At 38.0% G+C, this 22,227-nt stretch overlaps 1 protein-coding gene and 1 long non-coding RNA gene across 2 annotated transcripts in view; both read right to left on the bottom strand.

Annotated features, from left to right (window-relative positions):
- The window catches only part of LOC141361380 (uncharacterized), a 73,181-nt gene extending 63,076 nt beyond the window's left edge, over positions 1-10,105 (bottom strand). Inside the window, exon 1 of the long non-coding RNA XR_012367435.1 lies at positions 9,938-10,105. This is a non-coding gene — a long non-coding RNA (uncharacterized lncRNA). The remainder of the gene's footprint in view (positions 1-9,937) is intronic.
- Positions 10,106-10,343: 238 nt separating this feature from the next.
- The window catches only part of LOC141361720 (protein NLRC3-like), a 60,733-nt gene continuing 48,849 nt past the window's right edge, over positions 10,344-22,227 (bottom strand). Inside the window, exons 6-7 of the mRNA XM_073863415.1 lie at positions 10,760-10,921; positions 10,344-10,521 (exon numbers count right to left, since the gene is read on the bottom strand). Of these exons, the coding sequence (XP_073719516.1) occupies positions 10,344-10,521; positions 10,760-10,921 (340 nt within the window). The remainder of the gene's footprint in view (positions 10,522-10,759; positions 10,922-22,227) is intronic.

Below are 22,227 nucleotides of genomic sequence, written 5' to 3'. Positions count from 1 at the left end.
TGCACACGAAATCAAAAGAAACCCGCCATCGAGAGGTTCGCGCATCATTTTAATGTTACAATAATGCCCTCCCGACATTTGTCATTAAAAGTCTTAAATCACTTTTATCAGAAACAAATTAGCTTATAAAATACATATGCATGACAGTAAAATTAATGTACATATCTTGACAGTATTTACTGCTGTTGTTAATAAATATTTAAAGTGGTTATCGATGGGTTTTGTGTTTATCTTTTCAGTTTAGAATGAGTGTTTCTTCTACACCCCTGTTCTACTTTTAATATATTCATTCAAAGTTAATCTGTTTATGCCTTACTTACTAGCATGTTTTTCATGCACCTTATATGGTCTATACTGATATACCAGCTATATACCAGCTAAATGTTGTCTTAATTCGGGTAGTCAGACTGCATTTGAAATTCAGTCTGCATCTAATTTAGCAAGTAAATTTGCTCGAATTAAAGTCATTTTAGGATGCCAAAGTCAAATTTAATCATATACAATTTAACTTTGGCTAGTACAGGGGTCGGCAAGTAACTTTGGCCGCGGGCCAATATTTTTTTTAGCCAGTAGATGGCGGGCCAACTGCTGTTGGCACACTTAGGTCTTATTTTGAATTAGCCTAGTATAGGCTATCTGATCTTTTGTCAAGAAACATTGTCTTTATTTCCTATTTAAAATACGAAAGACGGCATTAAAAATGGCTAAAAACATGGTTATGAGTCTGTGTATCATTCGTTCAATCGTTTTTTATAAATTAAAAACAAAAATGTTTTTAACAAAAATTAACCACCACGGGTTTTCTGATTGTGTGCTCAGATAAAAAATTAATTACTGGATTAGACAATTTTTTTATTTAACACCTTTATAGGCATAATATATAAATGAAATCATTTTAAACAGATCAAGTACTATAGTGGTAACATATTACAGGCATTTATGCTCTCATGAAAGACTCTTACAGTCCGACGTTTGAACTGTATTCCTTTTTTTTATTAATATTTATCCGGGACACACACATACACACCTAAGGTTTAAGGAGGTCTCCGCTTTTTGTCCAGCTCCGACAAGGTTCTATTCAGTAAACCGCTTAAAATACACTCTGTGTTCACCCGCTTTATTTCACGACCTGACGGGTCCGCAAAACTTAACGTTAGATCTCGTTTCCAGAATCTCAAATTCAATGTCTCTAACGAAAAAAAAGAGATGAAGTAGCCTATTACAATTATAAATGTTATACAAAAATTGTGTTTGTGCCAATATAAATATTATTTTAACATTGTATTGTTAGCAGAGGAAAAAAATGTCACAAAAAAAATAATGAAATATAAATAATAAATTAAATAGGACAAAGCCTCTCACTCAAATTTCTAACCAACATAAACCGAAACCATTTGTTGCAGAGTTGCTGTTCAAACAAATTGCTGAAAATCCTCCTTTGCCAAATTTATTTTTAAAAGGAGGTAAAGATCAAAGAACTATGCGTTAGGAAAATTAATAATGGCTTTATTTTAATAGACATGAAAAACCATATTTTGGTGGATTACTTTCATTTTTTAACGAATTTACCTGCCCATTTAGTCTTAATAATTAACGGTAAACGAACTTGACTTGCTGTTTTCGAAGGCAGGTCGAACCTAAGGTCGGGCTCGAACCCCAAGTTCAAGTAACAGAACAGAACAGTAGATTCCTTTAAAATCTAGGTTAAAAGTGTAATAGTTAAAATATTACTGCAGTAAAAGAGTTTATTTTATCATATTTTGAAGTGGTTTCTAAAAGCCTGCAATTACTTTTCAGTAATTTGCGATGTCACGGAGTTTAACGTCTTCACGCGTGACGCATTGACATGATTTACGAGGTAAATTTGCAAATGATTCATGAAGTCAAACCTCTGCAATTATTTGATTGATTGTGTTTTAGAAGTATGTTCAAAATCTATACAGTTATGATCGCGGATGCGCTGGAAGAGAAAGAGCGGCCGGTTAAGATTAAACTAGCTATTATACGCATTTTTTTCAGGACATTCTTGCGAGCCGGTGGCACGACGCAAATATTTTTTTATCAGGTAATACATATTATTTGTCAGTGTTTTATACGCGAATAAATAATAATGAAAAAAGTTCAAAAGTCGGACTGTAAGCGAATGAGACTTACCGGAAAGGTTTCTATTCAAACCCTTATTAAAACCCTTATTAAAATGTAATCTGTTAGTACCTGATCTGTTTGAATTTATTTCATTGGTATATATGTCTGCTAAGGTGTTCAATTAAAATTTGTCAGAACCCGTTTTCATTCATTTTTGTTATTTTTGATCTGAGCGCACATTCAGAAAACGAGTCGTTTGATTTTAGTTGAGGAAAAAAAAAATAGAAAAATTTTTATTTTTTTTTTTTTTTGTTTTTATTTTAAAAAAAAAATTAATGAATGATACAGGTGGCCATTTTTGTAAACTGTTATTTTAAAATAAAAAGTCTGATTAAAAAAAATTAAAAAACGGATTTCAAATTAATCCAGCGGGCCAGAAAATATTACTGGCGGGCCAATTTTGGCCCGCGGGCCGCCTGTTGCCGACCCCTGGCCTAGTACCTTTGAAAAACAACTAGCCACTTTGGCTGGTGAGCAAAAAAGTTAATGTCAAGCCCTGATTATGCTACAAAGAGTTCCACTTTTATACTTTAGCCACAGGCTCACGTAATATATTTTTCATATCATACAGTGTTTCCCACACATAAGTTAGACTAATTCTAGTTAGACAGATTCAACACCGGCCTCCACATATTGCGTTTCGTTATTTATTTATTTATTTACTTTAAAACATGCAGTGTATTCGTTCAGCTGCATTTACTGTTCCTGCTCTCTCTCTCTCTCTCTCACACACACACACACACACACACACACACACACACACACACACACACACACACACACACACACACACACACACACACACACACACACACATTTAAACACTATTCAATATAAATATTTAACAATTTCCTACCTATCCCTTGCTGCCACTGTAAAAATAAAATAAAAAATAAAATAAAATAAATTCCCTACCGACCCATGACCTAAACTGACAACCAACCAGAACCAAACTTATTTTTTTTTTATGCCTAACTTTAGACCAATCTCAAATCTCCCTTTTCTTTCGAAAATATTAGAAAAGGTAGTGGCAAGCCAGTTACGCACATTCTTGACAAATAATAGTACATATGAAAAGTTCCAATCAGGATTCAGGCCCCACCATAGCACAGAGACAGCGTTGCTTAGAGTTAAAAATGACCTCCTATTAACATCCGATCGTGGTGAAATCTCAATTCTTATATTACTAGACCTTAGTGCAGCCTTTGACACAATAGATCACACAATCTTACTCAATAGACTAGAAAACTATATTGGTATCAGTGGTCAGGCGCTAGCCTGGTTTAGGTCATATCTAACCAATCGCTATCACTTTGTTTATGTAAATGAGGAAGAGTCATATCACTCCCTGGTTAAATACGGTGTACCGCAGGGATCAGTTTTAGGTCCTATCCTGTTCTCGTTATACATGTTACCCCTAGGAGACATTATCAGGAAACATAACATAAGTTTTCACTGCTATGCGGATGATACCCAGCTTTACATCTCCTCGCATCCCAGCGAAACACACACGTTTTCTAAGCTAAAAGACTGCATTAGCGATGTTAGTGACTGGATGGCACATAACTTTCTTAAGCTGAACTCCAATAAGACAGAGATACTTATTATTGAACCAAATCGCTACAAACATAATATGTCAGAATCAGATTACAAATTGCACATAGATGGCTGTACTGTGGTGCCATCTTCCACGGTTAGGAACTTAGGTGTGATGTTCGACAGCAACTTATCCTTTGATAGTTATATCGCCATGTCTGCCGCACAGCATTCTTTCATCTTAGAAATATCTCAAAAATACGCCATATGCTGTCTACATCTGACGCAGAGAAGCTTATTCATGCTTTTATGACCTCTAGAATAGACTATTGTAACTCGCTACTCGGGGGATGCCATTCAAATAGGGTCAACAAGATTCAGCTAGTTCAAAACGCTTCTGCAAGGGTACTTCCTCGATCTAAGAAGTATGACCACATAAGCCCAATTCTGTCATCTTTACACTGGCTACCAGTTAAATATCGCATACAATTTAAAATATCACTAATCACATACAAAGCTTTAAATGGCCTAGCACCCTCATATCTTAGAGAATTACTATCAGAATACAATCCATCACGCACACTACGGTCGCAAAATTCTGGTCTATTGATTATCCCTAGACTATCAAAGTGTCTAAAAGTGGAAGATCCTTTTCCTACTTAGCCCCTAAGCTCTGGAATGATTTACCAACCGATGTCCGAGAATCAGACACAGTCGATCATTTTAAATCTAGACTTAAAACTTTTCTCTTCAACAAAGCATTCGCATAATTTGTCTAGTAAAGGTACTTAACTCGCAATAGTTATTTTCACGGAACAAAGCACTCATGGTCATAACACAGACCAACCAAATAAATAAATAAAAACCTTTTCTGCATGAACACTTAAAATGAATTGCATTAAATAGTTTGCCACTGAACCTGCATTAACGACGACAGTGGGGTTTCCGGCCTTAGTCAAACGGTTTGGCATGTATGGTTGGGTTGCGATTTTGGTGCTTTCGTGTGTCTTGTGAATAGTATGCCATACCGACCCGTTTGCCACTGAACCTGCATTAACGACGACAGTGGGGCCTCCAGCCTTAGTCAAACGGGTTGGTATGTATGGTCGGGTTGCGTTTATCGCGCTTTCGTGTGTCTTGTGAATAGTATGCCATACATACCCGTTTGCCACTGAACCTGCATTAACGACGACAGTGGGGCCTCCAGCCTTAGTCAAACGGGTTGGCACGTATGGTCGGGTTGCGATTTTGGCGCTATCGTAAGTCTTATGAATAGTATGCCATACAGACCCGTTTGCCACTGAACCTGCATTAACGACGACAGTGGGGCCTCCAGCCTTAGTCAAACGGGTTGGTATGTATGGTCGGGTTGCGTTTTTCGCGCTTTCGTGTGTCTTGTGAATAGTATGCCATACATACCCGTTTGCCACTGAACCTGCATTAACGACGACAGTGGGGCTTCCGGCCTTAGTCAAACGGGTTAGCACGTATGGTCGGGTTGAAATGTTTTGGCGTTTTCGCCTGGTCCTGTAAATGGTATACAATCTAGACCCGTTTGCCACTGAACCTGCATTAACGACGACAGTGGGGCTTTAGGCCTCAGTCAAACGGGTCATCAGGTTTCATTTTCTCTTAAAGATCGGAAGGTGACCCTTATTTACCATATATACCTTTGCATTGTGCCCCCAATTTGCAAAATCCTCAACTGTGGATAATATAATTATGCCGCAATAGTTAGTCTGTCTGGAACTAAGCTTAAAGTTAAACCACATCACTGTGTGACACTTCATTACATATGAACGACCGCTATGCTAATATGATTTTGTTTTTATCTCCCTGTCTCGACCCCGAGGACAACGAGACAAACAGACCCAGTTCCGGTAGATGTGAAAGTCGGCACACCTCTGATCTACTGGCCGTCCTTCAACGTGATGCCCAGCTGATGCCTGACCAACGATCACCGGCAGAACCCGCTTAATCTCCGCTAAATCTCCTTATCCGTTCACCCAAGGGTTTTTCCCTCCTAGAACTTATTTTTCCTCGGATAAAAGCCCGGGGTTTTTTTTCTCCTAGGGGGTTTTTCACCCCGGGGAGGCAGCCTTTTTGGGCTTTACTTAGCTTCCTCTTCTAGACGTTGCTTTAGTAATACGTGCACTTATAATATTGAGTCATAGCCGCAGCAAATTTAACTGCTTATGCTATCCAAGGTTATTATAGTTTTGCTTTTTTAAATTAGTTTTTATTTTAGTATCGTTTTCAATTTTGCTTTAAATTTAAGTTTAGTTTTAGTTCGTTTCATGAATGGTTTTGTTAGTTTTAGTTTAGTTTTTATTTTGCAAACACATTTCTATTTAGTTTTTATTTTATTTAGTTTCAGTTATAGTTTTAGTTATTATAGTTTAGCAGCTAACAGCAGCTATACTGTCTGACATATTTATCAGTTAACCGAGGTTGCTGTCAGCCTCAGCTAAGCTCACATGCATAAAGTGCCATCTACAAATAAAGACTCCATAAAAGTTTGTAAACATTGCAACGTCTCCGGGTGGGCAGGGATTAGTTAGAGGCAAAAAGAGGCGCGGACGCAATGCTGACAAGCGTAAGCCAGAACGTTTTAGGAGGGATTTATTAAACATAGATGCAGAAGAAGGTTCGGAACTGTCCAAATATGTAAAGTTACTGACTCTGCGTGACAGCTATTTTTTAACTCTGTAACAGTTAGTTCTTGTATCTTGTTCTCATTGGAAACATTTTAACCAGGTTTTGGATATTTCCTACATATGAAGTATTTTCGGCTGGTTTGGGGAATTTTGTCAAGGCTTACTGTCTAATGTAACCAATCGCTGCGCTAACTAACTATATGATTAGCAATGGGGATTTTATTTAAGAGATCATTCAAAGGATGGCACACACATCTATCGCTGTATCTTTGTTTAACATTTAAGTTAGCTAGTGCACTGACGGTTGACTTATCATATATAAAACATATATATTTACCTGATATGAAGTGTTCACTGCAAACACGAGCATTATTTGCGATCGTCTCCGTCCATTCAACCACAATGGTCGTCTTTATTTCTGTGAAGGAATGTCTGCCGGGATCCGGTAAAACTTTAGATGTGAACGAAAAGTGCTGTTACTTCTATTTTGGCAGCCAAAAACACAAGAAGACGACATTTTAAAGTCAAAACCTCAAACTTTTAGCGCGCCTGCTATGAGTTCTTTATGTTTTGCCTCCAGCTAGAGCGGTGACGTCACAGTGACGTAGGCGATTAAGGGGTCTATTATAAAGCCTGTTCAGATTTTCTGCCACGGGATGAGAGCTTATTAATTACGAAAACGAATACTTATTTTTGATAATTATTATTTTATTTCAGTTAGTTTTTCAATAACTGTTGCTCGTTTCGTTTAGTTTTAGTTTTTCATTTATTATGAATTTTTAATTTTATTTCAGTTAACGAAAATGTTTTTTAGCTGATAGTTTTAGTCTTAGTTTCAGTTTTCATTTACGAAAATAACCTTGATGACATCATGTATTTTGTTGTGCTATTTGTCGTTTTTCTGTGCTTTTCACTGCTTCTATTTATGTAAAGCTGCTTCGAAACAATTGACTTTTGTGAAAAGCGCTATATAAATAAAATTGAATTGAATTGAATTGAAGTCAATGCTATTACTGAAAACAATCCAAAATAAATCAACAGAAACACTTACTGGTGGTATTTTTTTATAATAGTTTATTAATGTATACAGGGGCAGTCCGTGTCTGTCTCGCGCGCACCCGGGCAGTCCGCCTTTGTCTCGCATGCTCGGACAGACCGCTTCTTTCCTCGACCCTTACCATAAACATCTGTTTTTTTCCACAAACAGAGAAAGAAGACGCAAAAGCAAAACTTTTTGAAATGTGTCATGCTTTAGAAATGGCCACTGTTGTAGGCTAGATGAAAAAGAGACAATCTAACCTCTTTGGATATTAATCCTCGGACTCATCGCGTGCTCTTTATGTTGCGTGAAAATTTGATAATGTATGAAACCTGATTCTGTTGTTGATCTGTTGCAACTGTTTGCATGTTCAAATTAGATAAAATGTTTGTATTACTTTAAACGAGTGACAGACAACTTCACCTGTATTTCTACTCAATGACAATTTAATATTAAAATCATATCATTTAATATTCAGTTAACAAGTTGCGGTTGTTAAAGGCAGGATAGGCAGGAATTTTCTAAAAAATTTTTTTACACATTTGTTTAAACTGTCTTTATATATCAATACATAAGTAAAATGTAAGTACTCTGAAAAAGAGAGTATAAAAATCGAGTGTCTGTAGACCTCTCACCACTGTTTTAAACACAGCTCATTTTTTCCATTCACTCCAACCCCCTCCCTTCTGGGTTTCTTCTAAAGCCACGCCCCCAAAACACATGAACGCGAGACACCAGCCGTTTCTCAATGTCAAGGAAGGATCCTCGGAAGCTAGAATTTCGAGGATGCTACGTCATCGACGTCCGTCGAAGGACTGTTCCAATGTCGAGGATCCTCGAAATTTCAGCCAAGGACTGAGTCCTTCGTTCGAGAAATATCCCATATACAGGAAAGGATGCAAATTTGTATCCTTCGCGCTCTTCACGCCCTGAAATCACCCAGAATCCTATGCGCGCAGCACCGAAAGCACACCTTTCAATCACGCAATGACGTAATTACGTGCACTTGCTAGCCTGTTCCATTTAACGTGTTCTCCGAATGCTTAAAAGGAGCCTCGCCTAGCATCTGAAGGAAGTGACTTGTAAGGACTAGTCCTGCCAAGGAAGTATCCTTGACATTGAGAAACGGCTATCGACAGCTTTGCTGAGAGAAGGATTTACCTCAGACAAGCGGAGAGGAAGGAGCACGGTGCATGTAATAACATCATGTCACAATGACATGTAATAATACACCTAACTTTATCACTAGGAATATAAACAGATAGGATGCCTTCTAGTACTCACTATTAAGCCAGTGTTTTGCATGGAAGAGTTTCTGTGATGAAAGCATTGTTGACTCTGATGAGGACTACACTCCGCAGACAATACCGCTACCGCATCATCGAGTCGAGGAAAAGCCACGTGATATTTACTCTCGTTTGATTGCTTCGTTTATTGCCTTTTTGTCTTGTTTGCCTTCGCTGACTGGATATGCAGGTACTGTGACTTCTGAATTCACTTTCTGGGAGTTCTGAATGCAATTTCTCTGCCATGCTTGTGCTCTTTCTAGAGTGCCTTGTGCACGTTCAAATCAATCGGGTGTGCGCATGTCTGGGCAGATCCCATAGCAACGGGTGGTGCCATGGTAGCGAGAGAGAGTGATATTCACGCAAGCTAATCATTTGTTTCGTCCCGAATGGAAATAATTAGCTGTGTTTAAAACAGTTGTGAGAGGTCTACAGACACTCGAATTTTATACTCTCTTTTTCAGAGTACTTACATTTTAATTATGTATTTGTATATAAAGACAGTTTAAACAAATTTGTAAAAAAGTTTTTTAGATAATTCCTGCCTACCCTGCCTTTAACAAGCTGCGTGTATAACATCCCCACACATATACACACAAGTGCAGGCCAATGTTTCAAGTTTTTTTTTTTTGTGGTTATGACGGTGAGGAGCTTAGAGCCGCGGCATGGGTCACGTGACCGCGGTATGGCGGTAATCCGGTTACCGCCCCAGGCCTACGCACAAGTATATGTACATACAAACTATCTATTCATGATTATGTGTGACTAAAATGTGAATAATGCAAATAACTGCTAAAAAACCTATGGGGTTCGAACGTTGACACGCAAAACGAAGCGCGCACGTGACTGAGCAGAAAGTGAAGCTTCGTTTGTCACTGGTCACGTGATTTCTACGTTAACAACACAAGCTTCGAATCGATGCTTCATCTGGCACGCCCACTTTTGCTCGACACAAGCTCCGAAGCCTTGCTTCAAATGTAACATCACTAATGTGCACCCCTGTCTATAGTCTCACTATGATCTATATGTGATTTCTGTCTGAGCATCAGATCACAATCTTACTTCAGTTCCTCCAGTTTACAGTCAATATTGATTTGAAGATAATTGTGTGTTAGTTTTAAATGTCTTAATGGTTCAGACTCCACATACCTATGAAATATACTGTAGTTAATAAATAAAGGTCCTAAACAATCGGCAGGGTTTATGACAAAATCCATTAGACTCTCATAATCATGTTAAATTATTATTCAAGTCATTATTAGAGATGATCTTACTTCAGTATCTCCAGTTTACAGTCAGGATTCTTCAGTACATCAGAGATCAGCTTCACTCCTGAATCTCTTAGTTTATTATCAGACAGATCCAGATCTCTCAGGTGTGATGGGTTTGATCTCAGAGCTGAAGTCAGAGCAACACAACCTTCATCTGTGATATCACATTCACTCAACCTGTAGAGAACACAAACACACAGTTTGTTCACACAGAGATCAAATCTACAGTGAGTTGAATTTGTTTCTCTTCCTGTCATCATTTAGTATTTATGAACATTCATTTTAGTTTCATTTATGTGTGTTTGTGTTTTACTGAAACACATGAGTAAGATTTTAAAGGAAAATAAATTCATCAGTCTAATTTACATAACATTTTGTTTTACGTTTCTGTTTAGGAATGGATATGATCTTACTCCAGTTTCTGTAGTTTACAGTCAGGATTCTTCAGTACATCAGAGATCAGCTTCACTCCTGAATCTCTTAGTTTATTACCAGACAGATCCAGATCTCTCAGGTGTGATGGGTTTGATCTCAGAGCTGAAGTCAGAGCAACACAACCTTCATCTGTGATATTACACTTCATCAACCTGTAGAGAACACAGACACACAGTTTGTTTACACACAGATCAAATCTACAGTGAGTTGAATTTTTTTCTCTTCCTGACATCATTTAGTGTTTATGAACATTTTCATTTTAGTTTCATTTATGTGTGTTTGTGTTTTACTGAAACACATCAGTAAGATTTTAAAGGAAAATAAATTCATCAGTCTAATTTACATAACATTTTGTTTTACGTTTCTGTTTAGGAATGGATATGATCTTACTCCAGTTTCTGTAGTTTACAGTCAGGATTCTTCAGTACATCAGAGATCAGCTTCACTCCTACATCTCCTAGTTTATTATTACGAGACAGATTAAGATGTTTCAGGTGTGATGGGTTTGATCTCAGAGCAACACAGCCTTCATCTGTGATATTATTACATAGCCTATAAAAAATATAGAAAACCAATAAGTGAGTTTGAAAACAACATGAGTTTGAGTAAATAATGACAAATGTTTGATTTTATGTGAAGATATTCTTTCAAAACATGTTGTCATATACAGCAAGTATGTACTATAAACTACTTTATACTAGGGCTGGACTATATGGCCAAAATTGACATGAATTTGTCAAGTCTATGAAGCCTCCTCCTATAAAACTACATAATATTTAAAAAAAAACAGTGAATAAATAAATGTATGGTCACCTTTAATTTGTATTTAGTCTTCATATAAAATTAAAATGTAAACTAAGTGTCAAATAAATATAAGACTTTAACCTCTTATGAAACGGCTGAAATTCCACAAGAGGGCGTGTTTGTTCCTCAGACTTTGCGCAATAAATGTGACAACCAAATGTAGCATTATAAGTCTTTAATGAGAAGTGAGAGTCGAACGAATGTCTGGTAGTGAACTAATTGTTGACAGTTTTTATATTGTAATTCGGTCAGAAACGTCAAGATTGTGAGGCGGACAAATCGTTTTGGATTAAAAGGCTTGGATATTCCATTACCTTGGACTCTTGAGGATTTATGAACAATTTGTTTTAGACAATTCCACCGAACAAGATAAGGGAAGATTTTGAAGGTAAGTAAACAAACTCAATCGGGTCGGCCGGTTCAGGTAACTAACAACTAGATTACAGGTTTATGACTGCTATAAATCTTATGCTTTGTGTGTGGGCTTAATGGAATCCAAGCTTTCAGAGAGTCTAAGCTTACAAACCCTGTGCTGCATGACCGTATATTTTGAAGATTTAGGGCTCTATCATACACCAGGCGCAATGCAGCGCAATGCACGACGCAAGTATCTTTTGCTAGTTTCAACCCTGCACAATGATCATTTTCACGTTTAGCACCACGTTGTTTAAATAGCAAATGCATTTGCGCCTAATGTTGCACCCATGGGTGTTCTGGTCTGAAAATGAGGTGTGACTTCAGATGCATTGTTGGCACGTTGCTATTTTAAGGCAACTAAAATATACTACGCCATTGACCAACAAAAATCTGCTCTAAAGTCAATGGCACAGTATGTTTTTTGTTATTTAAAGAGCGCTGTAAATTATGCACCTACAAACGGGATGACAATGCGGGTTTGCTTATCACATACATGAATGCACAGTGGTACAAAAACGCTTTTAAATATGAAAGATTAAAGGATTGAAATGTAAAAGATTATTATTGAGTCTTTTGGACATAAATGAGGACCAATTATGAGACGTTAGAAGGTGTAAAGAGCTGCTTCACCTGTAGGAAGTAAATAAATGCTTTGTGTTAAACAAATGCATCCGTTTTTAAATCCTTACAGATTTATTGTATATGATGACACTGTACCTGTGGACATGGTGAGATGAGAAACATTTTAAGTAATGCTTTGTAAAAATCCCACAGCGCTATTTTAGTGGTAAAACGCTTTGGCTCTGCACAGGCTTGTAAATTCTTTATCTCTTGTTTGTATTTTAGAGTACAAACCTTTTCTTGCATATTTGCAAATTATTTTATGAGATTACAATGATTATGTAGGATATCAATACGTTTACAGCAATTAAAAGCCTGCTATTTGTACTTCTATGACTGAAAGAAAACTTATTTTAAAGGTTTTAATCCAAAAAATTAAAATTTCAATAAAAATGAAAACAACACTTTTTTACATTATTCTTAAACTGGGGATCTTCTTCCTCCGCTTAGTTTTTCAGTTTACAAAGTCCGTCATCTAAATAGGGATTAGACATAGCGCCAGCGCAACTGGCTTTTAAAGGGGCCATGACATGAACATGTTAGCATTTCCACTTTGTAGGTGTGAGCAAAAATAGGTCATTGAAATTTGGCTTTCCTTATGATGTCATAAGGATATCTTCTTAAAATAATACCGCCCCCTTAATCTGCACTTTCCAACCACTGCACTGCCATTTAGTGCAGATAGAAAGAAAGAGAAAAAAAATAATTGACAGCACAATTGAGTTTGAATTGCATCAAACCACCATCATTGTGATCAGTGTTTGCACTTCATCAGCTCATTTGCATTTTAAAAGACAAACCCAAAACGACATATTTTTGCTCACACTTACAAAGTGGCAATGCTAACATTTTCATGCCATGGGCCCTTTAAAGGGGATGAGAGATAAGACTCTCATTGGTTTATTGCACCTTACGCCCAAAACACACCCATTACTCCATAGGAAAATATGTACAACCCTTTTCGACCGTGCGCTCGGCACACAAACCATTTTTCACGTCGTTAAATTAGCAAAAGTCGCATCGGACACGCCCATTTAAACCATGCGCCATGGTGTGTGTGCCGTGTACGGCTCACCTTCAATATTAATAAAGTTCACATGAACGTCAGTCAGTGATAAATGCTGTAGGCCTAATGCAGGAGTATTAAACTAATGAATAAATCTTAAAACTAATTCTTCAGTATTTTTCAATTCTTCAATATGTGGAAAATAAATAATAAATAGCCTAAGTGAAATTGATTCTAAAACCTTTGAATGGTATACTTAGGCTATTTAATGTTACACAAGATAGTTGAAGAGAAAATTTTATATCAAAGCTCTATTTGTAATAGCATATTAAGCTACATAATGATATATTAGATACTAGCATACTACATTATATACATTTATTACACGGCTCTCTGGAATGCTTGATTCTGATTGGTCAGTTGAGACATTTGCAGGTTCGTTCTTTTCAAATAATAACCGCTCCAAAGTAATAACGCATAGCCGGTACTACTTGTACGAGTAAAATTGCTCCGCCAATAAAGATCAATAAAGATTACTGTTTGGCGCCATCTTGTGACATACACTGGACAACCACGACAAGACACAGACAGCTTACTGAGACTGAACTTGACAAAATAGAGCATGACAGCTACGAAGCCAACACACAAAAAAATGGGCATTAAAACTTCTCAAAGACTGGCTAAAAGAGAAAAAAATGGAGACAGACAAGTATGAAGCAGAGGATCTTAATAAGGTATTACGATCATTTTATGCATCTGTGCAAAGTTTCGCGGAAGGATAAAAATGTTAATTTAAAACAAATATGCCAATAAAATGTTTCAAATTCATATTCATGTCCGGTTTTTTTCTTATGTGACAAGTAGCCGTGTAATAAGCGGGATAATGTAGAGGCAGCCGGTAGTTATCCGGAAATAAGCCCCTTCAGTGTGATACAAGACCCCTTATTTCCCGATAACTACCGGCTGCCTCTACATTATCCCTTACATATTATACTCATAACGATACAAGTGCCATTTCTAACATGGGCACTTGATGGCTTAAGACTACTTTTGTCATCTGTAGTTCAGTTTATGTTGCATTACATCTCCCCTTCTCCATCACTATATGGGTAACCATTAGAAGCTGTGACTTGACGCAAACTAACCCCACAACTCCTCCTCGTACTTCTGAGTGACTGACAGCTCTTCTCTGAGCAAAAACTCTAAAATCCCAACCAGAGTAATTGATCGCATAATAGCAATGATATGATTTGACGCGAGGTACAGATGAGAAATTTAAATCTGATCAGGCATTACGTTTTTACACACATTTTTAGACGTGACATGCGACCAGCCCAGGACACTGTAATGTCTATATCGAAATAGCGGAATGTGTTTAGAAACCATATCTCCGTGAAAAAATATACACAGCAAATATATTGATATTGAATTTTTGTCCAGCCCTACTTTATACAAGTTTTTTTTTCTGGATCTTGAATCTGATTGGTCAAAAGCCCTTCCCAGCCATGCAATATTCTGCTGATAACATAACAGCAAGTAGGGCTGCATGATTATTATCATGAACATTAACATTACGTTTGCCAAAGACCATCTGTATGATCCAGAGAAGACATGGGAGAAGGTTGTGTGGTCAAATAAGACCAAAATAGAACTTTTTGGTATTAACTCCACTCGCCGTGTTTGGAGGAAGAAGAGGGATGAGTACAACCCCAAGAACACCATCCCAAACATGTAGCATGGGGTTGGAAACTAGTGATTGACCAATACTTTAAACCGATACCGATACCAAATATTTGTATGCTTATGTGCCCGATAACCGATATGCTGAACCATTTTGTTTTTACTTCATACTTCAGTTTTTGACACAATTACTACAACACTACTGACCTTTACAAACCCTTATAATAATAACAACAATCATAGGGGTCTGAAAGAGTGATGAATAATTTGCTGGATAATATTAATTTAATGAATTAATGAAGGAAAGTAACAAACAACACAGCTTAAATACAGCGTGAAAATAAGAATTTAACACATCAGCATTTTTTATCAGTAAGGGGATTTCTAAGTGGGCTATTGACACAAAATTTCCACCAGATGTAGCCATCAAGCCAAATATTGAATTCATACAAAGAAATCAGAACATTTAATATACAAGTTGAGTCATAATAAATAAAGTGAAATGACACAGGGAATAAGTATTGAACACATGAAGATAACAAGGCGCAAAATGGCATAGAAAGCCAGGAGATCACCTGAAATCTGTCATTATTGAGAGAGAAACCCTGACCCCTATCAGTACTAATTGATATCAGCTGATTTAGTCCTACTGCAATTTATGGCCTATAAAGGCTTCTCATTACCCAGGAGGCACACAGGAAAACTTCATGATGGGAAAAAGCAAAGAACTCTCTCAAGATCTTCGTAATCTTATCTTTGAAAAGCATTTTGATAGGAATTGTTATAGGCGCATTTCCAGAATGCCAAATGTTCATGTGAGCACTGTGGGGTAGAGATGCGCGGTTGGCGGTCACAGCCACGGACTCCGCGGATCAACCGCGGATCGGGAGGATGACGTGACGAAAAATAATATTTTAATTAAATTCGGGCGGGTGGCGGATCGACTGCTTGTCATTAGCTGTGTCCTTCTAAGCATGCGACCTTAAAAGGTGAGCACTCTGGCTTTCAAGGTCTTTCAAGTTCGCGAAGAGAACTGAAATGAGACGGTCTAGCCTTCTGAGGACCCATAATTTGCGTCACCTGTTGCACGCGCCCCCAGTAGCGCCCACCGCGCCTGTCAGCAATAAACAGCGGAGACATTTCGGACTTATTTAAATAAATATGTAAACAGAAAAATATTAATTTAAAATTATTTATTTTAAAAATATGACACTTTGATGTAGATTAAACTATTCAACAGTATATCAAATAATCAACCTTAGAAATATACACAACATAAACCAAATAATATTAACACAAAACATAACTTATAATACTAAAACAGTGACAATAAAAAGTTTTCTAATACACTTTTATTTAATAAAGGTTTTAATTGTTTGGGATAGCCTTGGCTGTTAAGGATCCATTCGTTCTATCATTAACAGCGCGGAGAAATAAGGATGCATTTTGACATAGCTCTTATCAACGCTGGCGAAGGAGGTACGTGGCAAACGCAAAAAATGAGAATTAAAAACAAAGGAAATAGAAGGTCAGAAAAGGGTTGCCTGGAATAAGTTTTACAAAGTGGTAAATCAGGATGACACCAGTGCAGGCTATGTAATTTGTGCGTTTAATTTAGGCTATTTATTTTTTTTTTTTGTCCCATGTGCGCCGATCGGAGATGCTGATATTCTAGAGCTCTAGTCTCGCAGCTGTCATCAGCAGCGCCTTGCATCGCCCAGTCAGCGGATGGCGGGCGGGTGCGGTTTTGAAAACTGGTCAGAAACGTTGGTGCGGATGAATGGCGGATGGATGATGAATTTTGTGATGCGGTTGCGGATGAAATAATAGCCCATCCGCGCATCTCTACTGTGGGGGCCATTATCCGGAAATGGAAAGAGCATCAGTTCACCATAAACCGGCCACGATCAGGTGCTCCACGTAAGATCCCTGTCCAAGAAGTCCAAAGAATAATCAGGAGAGCCAACAACCACTCGGGCAGAACTTTAGACCTTGCATCAGCACGTATGGGAGAACCGGGGCAAAAATAACACGGGACGAAAGTAACCAAGTGTTTTTCTCCGAGCCCTGATAACATTTGCATTCCAAACTATGACAGCATCTTTAGCACACAAACCCTTGTCCGACATGACAAATATTGCGTTATTTACTCACCGTTTTCTGCGTGTAGATCCAGCTCTCAACATAGGTAATAAAAACTTGAGGTTTTTAGACTGTTTTATTTTGTAAAACATAGTGGGAATTTGAGTTGAGTTTTTTTCATATTGAAAAGTAAACAAGATATCTGCAATAAAAATCTTAGTTCATGGTAGAGCCCGACCGATATATCGGCATGCCGATATTAGGCATTTTCCAAACTATCGGTATCGGCATTCATAATGGCCGATAAATAAATATAAAAAAAACAAAACAGCCTTCAACCATGCCATGAGTGTTGCCGTTGTATACACTGAAAAAAAATGATTCATTGAAATTAATCAATTTTTTAAGGTAAGTGGTTGCAGTCAATTTATTTAAGCTACATTTAAACAAAAGTTTTATATTTTATTTTACTTTATCTTTTTTGTTTAAATGTAGCTTAAATAAATTGATTGCAACCACTTACCTTAAAAAATTGATTAAATTCAATGAATCATTTTTTTTCAGTGTAGTTTGTCCACCAGAGGGCACTTTACAACCTCCCTGTTGGCAACACTCGTGTATAACGCGTCATACATCCTGCAACAGTGTCGGGCAGAGAGAACGGCTAAGTGAGTTCATGGCGAGATGGTCACGAGACATACATTGCTTGAATAACAATTAAAAGGACATTCCAATCAGTTCTCTTAACTCAAATAAGCATGACAAAATTTGTGACTCTCATGTCCAGATTTGCTGCTGTTAAATACAGGGCCGGATTATCCAATGGGCATTATGGGCACGGGCCCAGGGGCCTATGAGCGTTTGGGGGCCGAATCACAAGGAAGATTTTTTTTACAGTGGGGCAAAAAAGTATTTAGTCAACCACCAATTGTGCAAGTTCTCCCACTTAAAAAGATGAGAGGCACCTGTAATTTTCATCATAGGTACACTTCAACTATGAGAGACAAAATGAGGAAAAAAAAATCCAGAAAATCACATTGTCTGATTTTTTAAGAATTTATTTGCAATTTATGGTGGAAAATAAGTATTTGGTCAATAACAAAAAAGCAAGATTTCTTTCTCTCACAGACCTGTAACTTCTTCTTTAAGGGGATCCTCTGTCCTCGTTACCTGTATTAATGGCACCTGTTTGAACTTGTTAGCAGTATAAAAGACACCTGTCCACAACCTAAAACAGTCAGACTGCAAACTCAACTATGGCCAAGACCAAAGAGCTGTCAAAGGACACCAGAAACAAAATTGTAGACCTGCACCAGGCTGGGAAGACTGAACCTGCAATAAGCAAGCAGCTTGGTATGAAGAAATCAACTGTGGGAGCAATTATTAGAACATGTAAGACATACAAGAACACTGATAATCTCCCTCGATCTGGGGCTCCACGCAAGATCTCATCCCGTAGGGTAAAATTATCACCAGAATGGTGAGCAAAAATCCCAGAACCACATGGGGGGACCTAGTGAATAACCTGCAGAGAGTTGGGACCAAAGTAACAAAGGCTACCATCAGTAACACACTACGCAGCCAGGGACTCAAATCCTGCAGTGCCAAATGTGTCCACCTGCTTAAGCCAGTACATGTCCGGACCCGTCTGAAGTTTGCTAGAGAGCATTTGGATGATCCAGAAGAAGAGTGGGAGAATGTCATATGGTCAGATGAAACCAAAAAATAACTTTTTGGTAGAAACTCAACTTCTTGTGTTTGGAGGAGAAAGATGCTGAGTTGCATCCAAAGAACACCATACCTACTGTGAAGCATGGGGGTGGAAACCTCATGCTTTGGGGCTGTTTTTCTGCAAAGGGACCAGGACGACTGATCCGCGTTAAGAAAAGAATGAATGGGTCCATGTATCGTGAGATTTTGACACAAAACCTCCTTTCGTCAGCAAGGGCATTGAAGATGAAACGTGGCTGGGTCTTTCAGTATGGCAGTGATCCCAAACATACCGCCCGGGCAAAGAAGGAGTGGTTTCGTAAGAATAATTTCAAGGTCCTGGAGTGGCCTAGCCAGTCTCCAGATCTCAACCCCATAGAAAATCTTTGGAGGGAGTTGAAAATCTGAGTTGCCCAGCGACAGCCCTAAAACATCACTGCTCTAGAGGAGATCTGCATGGAGGAATGGGCCAAACTACCAGCAACAGTGTGTAAAAACCTTGTGGAGACTTACAGAAAACGTTTGATCTCTGTCATTGCCAACAAAGGGTATATAACAAAGTATTGACATAAACTTTTGTTTTTGACCAAATACTTATTTTTCACCATGATTTGCAAATAAATTCTTAAAAAATCAGACAATGTGATTTTCTGGATTTTTTTTCTCATTTTGTCTCTCATAGTTGACGTGTGCCTTTGACGGGAGTTGCAGGCCTCTCTCATCTTTTTGGGTGTGAGAGCTTGGGCAATTGGTGGCTGACTAGATGCTTTTTTTGCCCCACTGTATATATATATATATATATATATATATATATATATATATATATAATAACTCCAAATATAACCAATGAAATACAAGCTTACATTTTATTAATCTAAAAAGACTGTTATAATTGGTTAAACGCAAGTACGTAACAGCCCGCGCAGCCGCACTTTTTTAAAATAGTTTAACGCTTAATTGGTCATAACGTACATTGTCGTAGTTCAAAATGAGTGAAAGTGGTTGTAGAAAACTCAAACGGAAAAGAGAAAAAGAGGAGAGGGAGGCGTCTTTATTAAGACATGTGCAATCAATCAAAACATTCTTTAAACGGAGCCAGGGGGAGACTCAGGGTGAAAATCAGGGTGAAGAAGTTGAAGATGAGGAGCAAACTGACCAGGGACCGCAGCCCACACTGGAGCCCAACCTAGTTGTAGCAGCAGTACGCCGTGGATTTATCAGGTGTCTGATCCGGCGTTGTGGGGGGCAATCAATGAAGATGGACGGAATGTCCTTATCGATCGTGGTCCTGCTGCCTTTCATGATAGACAGAATAAATGATTATGGTTTGGGCGGAAAAGTGCGCTCTCTCACTAATGAACTGTTGTGTTGTCAACTCCCAAATGGCGAAAAAGTTTCCCCGAGACTGGATCACCTATTCACCATCCACAGGTAATATTTTTTGCTTTGCCTGTATGCTTTTTTCGACAAAAAAAAAAAAACAATTTGTTAGTGGGTTTTCTGACTGGAAACACCCTGAACTTGTGCGTGAACATGAGAAAAGCACAGAGCACTGTAATTGCATGTTAGCACTGCTTCTGCACTCATCTGTCACTGGGAGTGGGACTGTAAACTCTAAACTAGTGCAACAAATGTAGGGAGAGAGGCGTTAGTGGCGGGACATGCTCAAACGTGTTGTAGCTGTCATTAAATTTCTGAGTGAAAGAGGGCTCCCTTTCCATGGTAGTAATGAAGTACTTGGTTCATCACACAATGGTAATGGTCTGGAAGTCATTTCTCAGTTTGATCCTTTCCTCGCTGAGCACATTAACAAGTATGGATCAAAGGGTAGGGGCAGCACATCTTATCTTTCATCCACTATATGTGAGGAATTGATTCAACAAATGGGCAACAAAGTGAAAACTACCATAGCAGCAGAGATACAACAGGCAAATATTTTTCTGTAATAGTGGACTCCACTCCTGACCTGTCACAAACTGATCAGCTTACATTCATTTTCAGATTTGTGAGTAAAGAGGGGAAAATAATCGAACGATTTATTGGCTTTGAACCAATTGAAAGTCACACAGGGGAGAGCCTGGCTGACACTGTGATGGCTATGCTTGATAGTTTAGGCTTAGAATATTGCTGTAGAAGCCAAGCATATGACAATGCAAGCAATATGTCAGGGCGTTATAACAGGCTGCAGGCTCACTTAAAGAACAAAAATCCTTTAATCCATTACTGTTCGTAAACAGGCCGATGCACTTTGTGCCTTATATTCTTCTGATTTAGATCAGAACTTTGCAGATGAAATTATCCAGTTCAGATGCTTTATGGAGAGTGAGGTGGATAAGTCTCCTCGAAACATGCTGCTGGTGCCGTTTAAACATAGTATGCAATAAATTTTTCCTAATGTGTTTGTAGCCCTGCGTATTTTTTTGACATTGCCGGTTACAAACTGTGAAGGAGAAAGATCATTTTCACACATGGCAAGAATTAAAAATGAACTCAGGACAACACAAACAGAGCAGCGCCTCAGTGCACTGTCACTGATGGCCATTGAATCTCAGCTGGTAAAGGACTTGGACTTTGATGATATTGTAACTGAGTTTGTAAGCAGGAAAGCCAGAAAAAAGTCTTTCTGAGGATAGAGAAAGCCCCTGAAGAGGAGAGGAAGAGAGATAAAGACAGAAAAACCCCACTTCACCGCAAAAAACTACTTTCTTAGTATTTTTGTCCTGCTCCAAGCACAAATATCCAAAAACTCCCAAATGAAGTTGTATTTTCTTGATGAGCAAAATGACCCAAGAAAATAAGTCTAATTTTTAGACATAAAATATAAAATTTAAGTGAATTTGTGCATAATACAAGCAAAAAAAAATAATCTGCCAATGGGGTAAGCAAAAAAATCTAACTTTTTTCTTAAACACTTAATTCAAGAAAAAATATTTCTTAGACCATTTTGCTCATCAAGAAATTGAATTTTACGACTTTTTAGATATTTGTACTTGAAACAAGACAAAAATATTAGGCAAGAAAATATTTTGTAGTTTTTTGCAGTAAAGAGGAGAAGAGATACAGACAGAGAAAGCAGCCCCTAAGGAGGAGAGGAGGAGAGATACAGACAGAAAAAGCCCCTGAAGAGGAGAGGAGGAGAGAAAGAGACAGACAGACAGAAAGAGATAGACAGAGCGAGCCCCTGAGGAGTAGAGGTAAACTGTGTGTGTGTGTGTGTGTGTGTGTGTGTGTGTGTGTGTGTGTGTGTGTGTGTGTGTGTGTGTGTGTGTGTGTTGCTCTAACTGCTTTATTATTCACTTTTTATCTAATACTTTCATGTTGTAGTCAAACTGACCTATGCCGTTTGCCTCCTTTTCATCACTAGAATGGAGAGTAGAGAAAAGCAAACACAACGTTTTAAGTAAAAGTCAGATTGGATTTTTACCAAACCACCGCACCACGGACCACATTTACACACTACAGACGCTAATCAATCAACACGTTCATCATAAAAACAAAGGCAAAGTTTATGCATGTTTCGTTGACTTTAAAAAAGCAT

The sequence above is a fragment of the Misgurnus anguillicaudatus genome, chromosome 24 (assembly GCF_027580225.2).
Source record: "Misgurnus anguillicaudatus chromosome 24, ASM2758022v2, whole genome shotgun sequence".
Lineage (NCBI taxonomy): Eukaryota > Metazoa > Chordata > Actinopteri > Cypriniformes > Cobitidae > Misgurnus > Misgurnus anguillicaudatus.
Note: the sequence above shows the minus strand (reverse complement) of the source record. Positions and strands in the feature narration are given on the sequence as shown.